At 51.1% G+C, this 14,869-nt stretch overlaps 1 protein-coding gene across 1 annotated transcript; it reads right to left on the bottom strand.

Annotated features, from left to right (window-relative positions):
- Positions 1–112: 112 nt before the first annotated feature.
- LOC117222580 (dynein axonemal intermediate chain 3) lies at positions 113–13,970 on the bottom strand. Its single transcript, XM_076521176.1, has one exon. It carries the CDS (start codon positions 2,972–2,974, stop codon positions 113–115), a length of 2,862 nt encoding a protein of 953 aa, XP_076377291.1. The 5' UTR covers positions 2,975–13,970.
- Positions 13,971–14,869: the final 899 nt, after the last annotated feature.

The raw sequence follows: 14,869 nt of genomic DNA on the forward strand, positions 1-14,869 counted from the left end.
GACAACATTTATATTGCATAAAGATCCACGGTCTAGTAATAACGATCGCGACATCGAGCGACGATTCTACCCTGTCCGATGATTCACAGCGGCGCTCGCGAACATTCCGCCGCTATTCCGCCAATGTTCGCGAAGCTTTCTCCCGTATCGCCATAAATTCCTTCGCGAACTCGTCGACGGACTTCGCCAACCGAATCGTGGTCTCGCCGGTCTCCGATGTATCGTTCATCGATCGAAATTGTCCCGAGAATTCCGCGGCCAACGCGTTCGAGAGGTACGTTTCCGCGAGCTCGCCCCGGTCCCGGGCTCTCCTCAGTTTCGCGTCCCTCTCCGCGTTCGCGAGAACGAGAGGGAGCCGTTTCCTTTCCAAATCGGCCGGATCCAGGTTCTTCTTTCCCAACAGAACAGCCTTCGTCCGGCGGAACTCCTTCGTTCTCCACACAGCGTCCGCGGATTTCGGAGCCGCGCGGGCACGCTTCTCCGCTCGCGATCTCGCCCGTTCCTCGTCCTCCTTCCGCAGCCTCGTCCTGGCCTCCTCCAGCTCCTTTCTCCGTTCCTCCTCGCACCTGGCCGACCGCCTCGCCACAACGTCCGGATCGTTCGCGAGGAAATCGTCCTGCCAGCCGTCGAAAAGCTTCTTCCTCCGCGCCTCCCTCCGCGCGTATTCCTCGAACCGCTCCATCCTTTCCAAGGTATCGCCCCGACCGACCACGACGTCGCGTTCCCCAAACTCCCGGAAAAATCCGGCCGCGTCGCCCACGCCGATCGTGTCGACGCGTTCGCCGTTAACGAAGCGATTCATCGCGACCAGCCGAGCGATCGGCGCCGCGGACACGATCCGCGCGAAGATCGGCTCGCTCGGCCGGTCCCCGATGTCCCAGAGCTCGAGTTCGCCCCGTCGATCGCCGAGCAGAAAAACGCCGGGTCCGCTGGCCCAGCAGCCGGCCGTGTACCGGCGACCGGTCCGCCGCCAAAACAAGGGGGACCTCGGGTAATCGTCCTTCCAAATCGCGAAGACGTGGCCGCCGATCGTCAGAAGAACGTCCCGGTGCCGCGGGGACCGCAGAATGTCCGTAACGGGACCGTCGTGTACGTACGAGCTGCTCAAAAGCTCGCACTGCGCTATGCTCGAGGTTTCGCCGGCGGCGACCATCTGTTCGTCCCAGCCGCATCGAACCAATCCATCCGCACAGCCGAGCCACAAGCATCTCCTGCGACCGTTCTCCTCCGCGTTCAGCCGCGAATACGGCTCCGCTGGATTTTCGTCGCGTTCACCGGCATCTCCGACAGGCAAACTCGACAGGCAAATCGACAGCAAGCCGAAGCTCCGCGGTTTCTCGGCGGAGACGCCGACCGCGAGGCGAAAGGTCGGCCGGAAATCGATGGAATCGCCGTCGTCGGACGCGCGAGAACCGCTCCGGACAGAAGGAAGATTCCAGACGGACACCGTGCCGTCCTCCGAGGCGGTTAGGAATTGTTTGTCCGTGGTTTCGGCCGGTCCTATTCTGCATTCGACCGGCAGCCACTCGATCCGCCGGACGGCGAGGCGGTGCGAGAAATGTTCGTCGGAGAGCAACGAGGCGCGAACCACCGGCGGCTTCTCGCGGCTCGGTCCGGTGAAATCGATCTTCCGGTCGCCGCGCGATCGATCCTCGATGTTCCAGACGATCACCAAACCGGTCGAGCATCCCCCTATCACGACGCGGTCGTCGTGCGGGCAGAACGAGACCGAGGAAATCTCTCGGCGATGCTCGAGCTCCAGGCTGTGAACCAGCGGATCGTCGAACCTCCAAACGAGCACGCTGGACCTTTTCGGCCTGAACGAATGGGGCCCGGTGGGCCCGGCGACGTAGGAGATGGCCACGCAGTCCGTGGATCGCGGGTGCAAAGAAATGTCGGAAACGGCTCTGTTCTCCGCGAGGTTCGGATCGACGAACGACACCAGTTCGCGAAACATCGGCGCCGCCTCTGCGACGACGGCCTCAACGTCGCCGCCATGTTTCCCTCGCCGCGACAAATTCTCTATGTCGTCCACGTGCAGGTTAACAGCCGCGTTGTACTTCACGACGTCGATCATCTCGGCCGAGCGTGCCTCCAAAAATAAATCCAGCGGTGTCTTTTCCCGGAGCTCGTCGTCGCTCGCCGTGCTGCGGCCATCGCTTCTGCCGCGGGACCGCTCGTCGTCGTTCCGTTCCGATTCTGTCCTCGACTCGACGCCCTCCTCAGGGTCCTCGTCCGGGTTCGGCTCACCGATCAGCCCGTCCTCGTACGCGTACTGCGTCCACGCGTTCTTCAGATACCCGCGATACGTTTGAACGTAACCCTCCCGCGGCCGCGAGTGCGTCTGCACGGACCGAGAAATCAGCCTCCTCTCGACGTTCTCGAAGTCCTCGCGCTCGCTCAAGAGCTGCAAATAGCTGTCCCGGCGATCCTCCGAGCCTCGGTCGCATAATTTCCGAGCGGCGCCCACAGCCGTTCCAGGCAGCACGATCTCGATCTCGAACGGCTGCCTCTCGCCGGCGACGCGGGCCTCGTCCACTTCCGATTCGCTGCCCAACGATCTCCACGCCGTCCCGGGCTTCTTCCTCGTTTTGCCGATCGCTCTGTCACGGATCGCTCTCGCGACCTTCCCGTTCCGTTCGGCGACCACGCGTCTCGCCTCCGCCGTCAGACAGATCGCGAACTCGTCGGACAGCAGCCGCGTCGAGGCGTAGCCGACGAGGAACGCGTCGTCGGCTTCGTAGGCCGCGATCCTGTCTCTGAACGGTGCCAACGAGGAGGTCGGCTCTTTGGCGACACGCGCGACCGCCGCTCTGTCCACGTACGCCCACGGGTATTCCAGGAACACGTGTTCTCCGACCACGCAACCCAGTTCCCGTTGCGTCCCGGCGTCGAGCCTCACGCGTTCCACATCCTCGATATTTTCGGCGTGCAGCGTCCACCCCAGCGGGCACTTAACCCCCTTTCGCGACATCTTCTCACGACGATGTACGTCGCCGCGGCGTCGTCGTCGTCGTACGCGTCGTACGCGACGGCATCGATCAAACTTTGCCGCGACGCGCGGCGCGCATCGTTCGCGCCGTGGAAATTTCGAGCGGCCGCGGCTCGAGAGTCCAGGAAGGCGGAGATTCGAACGCGCCGGAAGTCGCGACGCGCTCGATTAACCCTATCCGGTAAATAAAATCTCGATCTCGATTTTTCTTTAGTTTCGGACGTTGCGCGCGCGCGCCCGTCTATGCAGTTACGCATGCATGCATGCATGACATGCGAGCGGGTATCGCGCGCATTATATGCTGTATGCGCGTTATGCGTTATATACATTATACATTATACATTATACATTGTACGTGGAGTATAGGAGAGATAGGAACGCGCGCGGAGGGGTGAATCGGCGCGAAAGTGCGAAGGATCGGAACGCCGCGCCGGGACCGTGCGCCGAAGGAAGAATTCTACTTTCACCGATCGAAAACGTCGTCGACCGGAGCATTTTAGCGTTTAACTAAGAATTCACCGTGCTCGATAACTTTCTCGCGGTATCGCGCGAGTTATTAATACTCGCGGCGACGGCGGGGACCGCTGCCAGAGCGACCAGATTCGTATGGACAGCAACGTTAATCGCCCGGTGTTACCTTACCGATGCAACTTTGTTTTCGCTCCACGTTTTCCGATGTTTTCTCGGCTTCGAAATAGCACGTCGACCGACCTTTCGAGCACAACTGGCCGCGAGCGTCGCCATCTCGTTAACGGTACACGCCACACGCCCGACAAATGGAAAGCCCGATAAGAGCGGGGTACAGCAATTTCTCCCGGAAATGCCAAATTTCGGGTTGCTGTGAATTTCTCATTGATGGTTCCGCGGCTGTGTAATTTATTGGTGCGTCGGTGCTAAGAGTCGTCGGAGTCGAGTAAGAAAAATCGCGGAGCGGTACGTGTCATGTGGCCTCCGAATTGCTTCTGAATAGTGGCACGTGGCCTTCGAATTGCTTTCGAATTCTGTCACGTGGCCTCTGAATTGCCTTCAATCGTATCATATGGCCTCCGAATTGCTTCGAATGATGGCATGTAGCCTCCAAATTGCCTTTGAATAGTGGCATGTGGTCTCCGAATTGTCTTCGAATTCTGTTACGTGGCCTCTGAATTGCCTTCGAATCGTGTCACGTGGCATCCGAATTGCCTTCGAATCGTGTCACATGGCGTCCGAATTGCCTTCAAATCGTGTCACATGGCCTCTGAATTGCCTTCAATCGTATCATATGGCCTCCGAATTGCTTCGAATGATGGCGTCTAGCCTACAAATTGCCTTTGAATAGTGGCATGTTGCCTTCGAAATGTCTTCGAATCCAGTCACATGGCCTCCGAATTGCCTTCGAATCGTAGCATGTAGCCTCCGAATTAATTGCCTTCGAATCGTGTCACGTGGCCTCCGAATAGCCTTCGAATTATCGCAAAAAAATTGGAAATAAGAAAGTTAAGTCATCGTTTTCATTCTAGCATTACTTATTCATACTAATGTATACCAGCATGCTGGCCACTGCCTTTTTTGCCCCGAGTTTCTACAAAAACAAGCCGCGAGGCCCGAAGAACCGCGACATAGTACTCTCAGATCCGCCGGTTTCAATTCAGACTTCGGAACGTCTCTGGGCGAAATCGCTGTGTCTTTCTTTCCGTGCAGCGATACCGGGGCTCCCGTCGCTCGTTGCAGTAACACGTGGAACGAGGAATCGCGAGGAATCGCGAAATAACTTTGCGAAAGATAAATACAGGCTTCGGACCGTGCAGACCGGTGTTCTACATTCTACATTATTCATGGGGGGGAACGGTACGCGGTCTCTCGTGTGTGCCGGGTGTTGTGTCAGCTCGGCGCGCGACTTCCACCGCATGATATTACATAAAATATGTGTACGTGTACGTAAAACACTCGGCCCGGTAACCGTGTGTCGACTTGTCCGAATGGCTCGGATCTTTTTCAGACCTCGGTCCGACCAGTTCGCCAGAGAACGAGTAAACAAAAATTTGTTTGGATCGCGATCGGTTCGGATGATAAAAGAATTAAAACACGATGCTTTTTTCGACCTTTTCCATCTGTAACGAAAGTTTAACGAATGCGTTTCGTAGATCCGGGTAATTTCTATTGGATTCGTGCACGATTGTAAGAATGAAAATAATAAAAAACTATATCTAAAATATATATAAAATAATTATATATATAATGTATAATAAATATTTATTTTATTGTAATAATTATATATATATATATATATAAATAATACAAAAAAAACTATATATAAAATAAATACCTTTTAATAACTTTGATAACTTGAGAATATAGAGCGGGGGACGATATTATTAAAATCTTCTTGTCTTCGTTAATTTATCATTGGACTACTTATTTTTGCTATACAAAAATGAAATCTACGGTCTAGTTGTGATCTACGAAACGATTAAAGGCAGCGAGAATCGCGGTTTTCCACGACTTTCGATGAACAGCTGTGAGAAATCTCGAGATTGTGACGTCTTTCGAAACGCATTCCTTAAATTCTCGTCCTAGATAGAAAGGTCGAAAGTATCGTTTCTGAATTTTTCTCGCCATTCCGTCCAATTGGAAGCTGAACAATTCTTGTTCGCTATTTTTCCCTGGCAAACCAGTCGGTCCAGCTTCTCAACAAAATTCGAGTCATCCGAAGCAATTCGAAAGAAATTGTACCGTTCGGAATGCTATCAGCACAGTTTTCGCGGCGCGTGTGTGTATGCGTAATACGGCGTTAATGCACGCGTCGCATCAACGATCGTAACACGATCGTAGTAACGATGCCGGTCGAGAACGTCCTAATCCCATTCACCTCGACCGGTAAACATGGAACCGATGAGCGGCCAACGGAAACGCAACAGATCGTATCGGTAGAATTCTAACGAAACGTTTATTCGGTTTCACGATCGCTTCGAATGCCAACGATATCGTCGCGACGACATCGGTGTGCCGTTAATCGGTTGAATTCTGAAGGAAGAAAATCGCAAATTAACGCGGATCGCGTCCGAAACGCAAGACACTGTAGGGATCCTGCGCAGGGATCGTTCTCGTCGACGCAGGAGAACCGTCATTGACGCTCGGACGGCGCGGCTTGGGTCCATACCGGACCCAGAATACAAATATGTATTGTCATATTGATTATCTGCTTTCCGACAATTCATTAAAATTGTCGACGATTCTATTAAGATCTATGGGGTGCCCCAAAAATGTCTCGCATTATGGAAATGTGGGGCAGCTGAGGTCATTCTAAGTAACATTTTCCTTTGCGAAAATGCAATCTGCGGCTTCGTTCACGAGTTATTAACGAAAACCACCGACCGATGAGACCAATAACTCGTAAGCAAAGCCGCGGATTGCATTTTCGCAGAGAAAAAGGTACTTAGAATGGTCTCAGCTACCCCGCATTTCCGTAATGCGAGACTTTTTTGGGACACCCTGTGTATAAAATCTCGCAGGAGTCTAGAAGAGGTACATTGAAAAATATGTTGAGAAAGTTGCTAAATAAGCATATCGACGCTCTCAACAGACGGTTTGTTTTCTCTCTATCTTTCTCGGTTTCCGGGCATTTCTTAGCAGGATCAAATAAACACGCGCGCGTGGTTCCTAAGCGCCGCGGCTTCATGGAATCGACACATATTTTAGAGATCAAATTTTGCATAGTTTACAATTTTACTCGCACGCGAAATACTTCTTACGGGTGAAAGCGAGGAAACTGAAGCAGCGTGATCAACATCCGAGCGAACACGTAGATCCGCGCGGACCCGTTCCAGAAAGACCGAATAGAAAAGCGTGAATCCGCGTGACCCGTTCGTCGAGAGCGTCGAGGTTAAATTTTTGCGAGAGATGCCCGTCGTTCGAGGATTAACCCTTTCGGTACGAGCGCCGGATATATCCGGCATCCATCCGATGACCAATATGGACGAGCGCCGAGTACATCTGGCATCCATGTAAGCCATATTTCTGTAGGCCCTTTACAGAATGTTTACAGGAAACGTTTCAAGAAAGATTTAGAAACGGATTAAGCACAGTCATTGCTTAACGCTTAAGAAAATCTTCGTACAAAAGTGGGCTGACCCTGCGTTATGTGCGCATTTTCGGCGCGGCACGCTCGTACGCGCTCGTACCGAAAGGGTTAATGGGAAAGCCGAGCGAAACAGATTCCCAGCTCGCGTGCGCGTAGGGTCTGCACGAGTTAAACTGGTCCGGATTATTGAACAATTGCGGGAGAGGGAGGAGTAGAGGCGAACGCGTGTCGCGGAAACGACAAGGTGACCCTAATTTTGCGAACGATCGTCCCGCGTACCGGTATCTCTCTCGGTGTCGTCGGTCGCCGAGTTTTTGCGTCGGACGCGCCGCGGATTCCTCCGGCGAGTGCGGAGGAATGCTGGCGAACGCTCTTGGATGCTACAATATCTTGGAATTCCGTAGACGTTCGCGAAGATCCGTAACGCGAGCCGAAACGGGGACCTCGAATCGTAGATCGCGCGATCCCCGTATCCGGACGATAAAAACCGCTTAGACGTGCGCTAAAGCGTGCCGAAGATCGTGCGGACGCTCGGAGCAGCACCGTGGAACGTGACACGAGGAGAAAACCTTACGACTTACGGCAGCCCACATCGCGCCGTTTATGCGCGCGGTTACTAAGCAGCTACCGGTTACGACCTACGCCGATAACTCGCGCAGTTAAGCCCGTTCTCGCGACCATCGTTTCTCATTCAATTGATTAGGATTAACGCGTTAAGCGCGGACCCGATTTCGCTTGCTTTTCCGTCGCGACACGGATTATGTTTTAACCTCGATACTGCCGGTCCCATGCGCCGATGCCGTCGGATAGGTTCGTTGTCAGTCGCCGCCCCAAACAATTGTACACTGTCAATCCAAGGTCGTGTCAAATGTTATTTTCCAAACGGAAAGTCCACTGTCAGACCCAGAGGGCTAACGTCGCGCTCGACGTGTTAACGAACTACGCTAAATTCTCCCTAATTCGCGCTCAGATTGCGCACAAGAAAGTGGACAATTTGGGAAGAGGAACGGCCGCTGGTATAGCATGTGTATCATGCGCGGTGTATTCAGGAAAAGTCGCTACGCAAGGAGTGGGGGCAAGCGACGCATGCGCGAGAGTCCCGCGCAGCTGCGTGGCGCGTCTACGGGGTGGCACGTTTGCTCTCCATGAAGGATTCTCATAGAACCGCGCGGCCTGTAAAGTGCTAATATAATATAATTATTAATATATATTAATAATCGTATCTTCTCCTCCCAAATCGTCCATTTTGGTGCGCGATATGACCGCGAATTAGGGAGAATTTACTGCGTAACCCCGATGTACGGTGTCCGAACGCGTTTCTTCTTCTAAGGACGCGCGTCCGAGAGACACCACGCACCAACGATTCAGCGTCGACGAGATCTTCGGACTCTTGGAGTTTCTAAACGCGGGATTGTTTAAGAAACTGGACGGCGGCGATACGGAATACAATTATGTCGAGCGCAAGGTGACGTAAGCTCCGTCCTGAAACAGCGATGACTCTCTCGCTCGCGTCAGACTTTATCTCAACATTCCAAAAATAAAATTACGTATAATCGATCCGTCCTGTCGCTTAATCTATGGACTTGAGAACTACATACTCTCTCTCTCTCTCTCTCTTGGACGAAGAACGGCGAAAGTACGGTCGCAGCGTTTATCGGTTGATAAGGGAACGGCGACAACGAGAACGCCGGGAACTATAGATCACCGGGAAAGGCGAACGGAATATAGTAAATTCTCTGCAATGGTCGCTCAGCTTGTATAATATACAAGAATGGACAATTCGGGAACAGGAGACACGATTATTCGAGCGGCTAGTTTTTTTCGTTGTTGACAATCGGCGACTACAAAAACGAGACGCAGCGGATTCTCGTGAACGATCCAGCGTTCTTGGTTTTTCTTTTCATGCCTCGATCTCCGTCATGGTCCGTGAAATGCCTAACGTTTTAGGAATCCTAATTAGCAATATAATTATGGCGATCTCTATAGTATGATCTAGACACGCTCGCCAGCTTGAATATTTTGAAAAAAAAACATATTAGCTGTAATAAATAGTTCTCTTCGGCATGAAATTGATGCTAAAAGAATCCTCGGAATAATTTACATCGAATTCTAAAGAAATTGAATTCTTCGTGCTTTAAACTCGCCTTGCTTTCGTCAAAGCGATAACAAAACAGAGCATTAGGGATGCGATCGAATTATCCGGTCTATCCGAGATTCTCCCCAATTGTCGCTCAGCTTGTACAGTAAAGTCTCCCTAATCGACGCTCATATTGTGCAGAAAAATGGACAATTTGGGAAGAAGAGATACGATTATTCGAGCCTTGCGGCTCGCGTTTATAGTTGTCGATTGCCATCGACTATAAAAATGAGGCGCATGCCTCGTACAATCGACAAATCTAAGCGACAATTCTGGAGAATTTGTTGTAAACATCCGCGTATCGATCGACCCGCGTAAATCGGGACGGCTCGATACCGATTCGAGTATAATTGGCCAAACCCGGCGCAGGATCTACGCTGCTTCTGGCATGTTGCAATCTCGTTTCTTTCTTTCTTTAAAGAAAGAGAGATCCCTCCCCGTTTTATCCGGAGATCAGGCGTGCGCAATTCTCCGAGTTAGAGTTCGACCGGGGACTTCGCTATCGCGCGCGTTCAATCGCGATGAAATATGCGCCGTTTATAGAAATAGCCGGGCGATTAGCAATTCAGATCGCGTTAAATAAGGTTACAGATTTTACGTCGCTGCGTTCTTTTTTGCGCCGGCTTCGAGTCGGTCCGCGTGCGCGTTCGCCGCGCGCGAACGTTGCGGAACCGCGGCGACGCGCGTCTCTATTCTCGCGGCGGCAGCGGCTCGACGCGAAAATTATTTATCCGTCTCGTCGATGCAGAAGAACTGTCGCTGTGAATCATCGTGTTTGTCCGTAGCATCATCGCCATTCATAAGCGCACTACAACCTATTTTATCTCAACTCCCACGTAATTTCCTTCTTTACACGTTTGCGTCATTCCGCCGGTAGACGAGACGAGAGGAGAACCAACCGCGGTCGCCGAGTGCCGTGCTTGACCAATGGCTGCGGAACACGCGAATAATAGAATATTGCGATGCCGTTGATGTGGATCGACGATTCTTCAAACGCAATCTGATCGATTTTAATCCATTCCCCGTATCGCGCGGTGTCGCGTCGCGAGATAATTCTTCCTAATTTACGTTCAGCCAACAAAAATGGACAATTTGGGATTATATAGTAATTATATTATATATATTATTATATAACATTCATTATTAATATTATTATTAATATTAATATTAGTTAATATTATTACATTATATTATATTATATTATTATTAATATAATAATTGATTATAATTGCATATAATTATATAATAATTTACTATTATCACTCGAGCCTTGCGGCTTACGTTATATTATATTTACAGTTATCGATTGCCAAGAACTACAAAAGCGAGCCGCGAGGCTCGACTAATTGTCCATTAATTGTCCATCTCTGTTCTTTCAATTAGGAAGAATTTACTGTATCGACACGAAAATGCCGCGGCTGTTCTAGCGCTGCGGGGCGCGGTTTGTCCTTGCGTATAAAGCGCTCGCGTGCAATTAACTGCGGTGCATAACTTGTTGCACCAGCCGATATGCTTCGCGGCCAGCCTACACACCATAAGAACGCATGGCACAACGACTCGAGGAACGCTCGTAGTAATCGCCGTTGCGCAATTCCCGTCGAGCCGTTCGTTCCGTCTGGCGTGGTCGAGAAAAGCTTCTGCGTGTCCGAAGTGGAAAAGCAAACGAAGGAACGTGGCGATCTTCCGACTAGGAACAACCATAGTGCTTTCTAGGATCCCGGTGTGAAATACCAATCGTGAACGCAAACCAGCGTGACACGATGAAATGATTGAGAAACGCTTTTATCTTCGAGCGATTGTATCTCGACTTCCGACGAGATATCGATCGCGTTTCGATCGTTAGACCGCGAATTTTCTGTATTTCTGACAGAAACGTGTAGATCGAATACGAGACGGGAAGCACATTTAAAGAACACGAAAATAATATCGTGTTCCTTTCGTGTAATTAAAATCGTTAAAAAGAGAAACTATTGTTTCTGTAGCTTTCGTATTCCGAAATAAATGTGAATAATTTTTATTTTGCATAAAAATCCGCAGTCTGTTGATACGAACTCGATGAAACCTATCATCCCTTGTTAGGCGTTAGAACACTTTCGAGTTTGATTATAGTTATCATTGATGGAATTATATCGAATCACATTGCACCTCGTTTTTATAATTGTCGTCAATCGACAGCTATAAAAATGAGCCGCAGGTAATACATAAAATATTATATTATATATTATAATAATAATAATAATATTATAATATTATATTATATATAATAATATTATAATAATATATAATACATAAAGCGGCAAGTAATCGCGTATCTCCCGTTCCCAAATTCTCCATTTTTGTGCACAATCTTAGCGTCAATTAGGGAGAATTTACCGTATTTCAAACGAAGGCAACGTATCTTATAATTTCATTGAAATATCTAATATTTTATAAATTACATCCATTTTCGTAAAATGATGCGACGAACCTTAAATATCCTAAAAGATATTTCACCCGTGAATAAACGAACTTCGTTTAACCGCAAAATTATGTCCAGAAAAATGCACGTAACTTTCGCACGTGTTCCACCGAGATTATTCGCACGGCCGATGAAAGAGCCTATTGTGTTGGTCGGGAGAAAAACCGTGTCCGGATCACCCTGACCGAAATCGACGAACCCTTCGATCCCGCGCGATACTGGAGGTATGTACACACATACATACATACATACATACATAGTTTTACGTTGCATACGTATTCGATGCCCGACCAAGGCCCGAACGTGACCGGAGTTATTAACGATCGATCCGTTTTAAAAGAACGCTTCCGTATGAAAAGGCGAACCATTTAGGAAGTCCTCGGAAGCCGGACGGTGCACGAGTCGATTTCCTGACCGAGCAGGAAAAGGGGTGCGGCGAAGGTGCTCCCACATTTATCGCCGCACGACGATCGACCATGGATTCGCACTATAATCGTACTACTTTCTCGGGACGCGTTTAAGAAACACTTTCGCGAATACAGTAAAGCCTCCCTAATTCTCGAGGTTATTATTTTGTCATAATCGACGCTCGGATCGTGCACAAAAATGGACAATTTGCGCCTCGCGGCACGATTTTATAGCGACCGATTGCCAACAACTATAAAAACGCGGCTCGAATAATCGTGCCTCCTCTTCCCAAAGCGTCCATTTTTCTGCGCAATCTGTGCGTCGATTACAGAGAATTTAGCGTACTTTGGAAGTACCGCGCGGCCTTTAACATCGGCGGCCATGAAAAATGTTTAGCTCGTTTGGTCGCGTGCAACGTACGTAACGTAAAACTAAACCTGTACACTGGTCTAATACCTGCACACACACAAACACACGTACACACATTCTCTCATACACAGTCTCGAACAAAAAAAAATACACTTACACAGTGACACGCGCGCGCATACGTACGTAGCCGGGAATAAATATGACGCGTGCTAGAGGCACGACACACAGAGCGTGTACACCGTGTATTATTATGCTCGCTGGATTATCGTGGCATGCGCTTGTTAACCCTAACCAGCTGAAAATCTTGTTCCGTCGAAACCGAGGACGGTCGCGAGCGGCGTAGCCCTGAGGTCCGCGGGCGTTCGCGTTATTTGCTCGCGAGATAAAAACGATAAGGCCGACATTTTCTTAAATATTGTCGCGACGATAATGAGAAACGCGCCGCCGATGCATTCTAACCAAGGTTCCCGACGATTTCAGCACCGGCTGCCGAGAATCGAACGCGCTTTTTACGGGCGACGAAACCAGAGCCGACGCGATAGCGGTACAATCGACGAGGGCAGGGCTGAAAATGTGATTCGGAGCGAGGTCAAGGACACTTTGAATTCTTAATAAGACGATTCGATACCGTTGCCGCGGACGCGACCGCGACCACGGCCTCGGCGCACGCCAGTAGGATGGAACTCCGAGTATGTGGGACGCCACGTATGGTGCCCGGTCATCGGGATGAACATGTATGGCCATCGAACACGGCTAGCTCATAGGAAGATCTGGCCGATCGCGTAGAAACTGTGCCACCGGCGTCGTCGCCGTTCGATCGTTCTTCTCTCAATTCGCGGCGCGGCGCGATCGTTCTTTCCGCAAAGAACCGGTTTACTACTGTGTCGCCGGGCCGCCGCTCGATTTACGGGGAAATTCGGATGCCGCGCGGCCGATCCACGCGGAAAAACCTCGGCACGTTAATTGCGGGCACGTTGCGGGACACGCGAGCACGCGGCTGATCATGGAGACACGCGGCGGTTTCCGTCGAGGACCGTGGGGGCCGGCCGGCCGTCCGTGGACGACAATATACTCTCATGAAATAACAGCGCGGCGTATTTGATTTCCATCGGTGGGTAATTTAATCGGGCTGTCGCAAAGTCACCGTCGGGGATTCGTCACGCATCCATTTTCCTATTTTTGCGCGCCGAGAGACCGCTAGTCGAAGGTCGGCACTCCGGCCGCGGCACTCGCGTCCCGCCGCCGGATTCTCTCTCTTTCGCCGTGCTATTCCCGGCGACACCGTGCAAGGGACACCATAATTAATCCGGAAATTCTGGGCGTCCACGGGTCGCACCGATATTCCCACGGCCGGCGATCCGTGTCCGAGATATCGCTGCATTCGCCGCGCGCGCTCGGCCAGTCGGGTTCGGCCGAATCGATAGGAACTTTTACCCGGTGTTCCATCGATCGAAAGTAACCGCCGGTTTATTATCCCCGGCAAATAAACGAGGAAACGCTGGCCGGGCGTGTCTTTCGGCTGCACGTGCGTGAACCAGAGAGAAACGATGCTTACCGATGCTGATCGCCTAACGGTATCCACGATTTCGTCGGGCAACGAGGCAGGGGCTTCGGGCTAGAGAGACCGTACAGTGCCCTTCGCAACGGACGCCGAGAATACACCGGCTCCCACGGAATATATCGGTGCCGTCAGGTGGTCGACGGAGGCTGCCGCGTGATTTCTGTGTCTCTTGCTCGGGGACAGATTTTCCGGAGCTCGGTCAAGGGGGTTACCGTTACGCGGTTAGAATCCGTTGCAGCCAGGTTCAACGTCACGATGCAAACACCATCGCGATCCTATCTTGGCTACGTGCAAGACGCGCGCGAGTCGCGTATACGCGACTTTGGCCCGTTCGCCAGAGGATATCGCGAGCGCCGATTGCTTAGCGCTTACCAATCAACGTTATTAGCATCGTACGAAGTACCAGGGCCTCGCTCTCGCTCTGCGTCGCCGTTCCGCACGGCAAGTCGCGGGCGTTCCGAAAACACGCGCGTTTAAAATAACAATGCCGCGCGAAAGATGCCCGCGGGGAGGGTCTTGGCGCCGAGAACAACGACGTGCCGAGTGCCAAAATTCGATTCGATACGCGAGACAAGTGCACACACCCTTCCGTCGTGGAAACGTTTCAGCTCGATGATCGGGAGGCGACAACGAGATCGACGGAGCCGCTGCGAATTATGTAATTCGATTTCGGAGAAAAAGCGCGGGACGCGTTGATCTGCTCGGGATAATTGCGTATCAAGAAATTACGTTGCAGTAGCATCGAACGATTTCGATGATCTGATTCGTCGCGCAATCAAAGTCTCGGCGTTATCGTGTGTTATCGAACCGCCGCGCCAGGAAGATATATATGTTCCGAGAATGATAACGCGACCGCAACTCACCACTTGCACTAACTTAATGAT

Source organism: Megalopta genalis, chromosome 4 (genome assembly GCF_051020955.1).
Source record: "Megalopta genalis isolate 19385.01 chromosome 4, iyMegGena1_principal, whole genome shotgun sequence".
Taxonomy (NCBI): domain Eukaryota; kingdom Metazoa; phylum Arthropoda; class Insecta; order Hymenoptera; family Halictidae; genus Megalopta; species Megalopta genalis.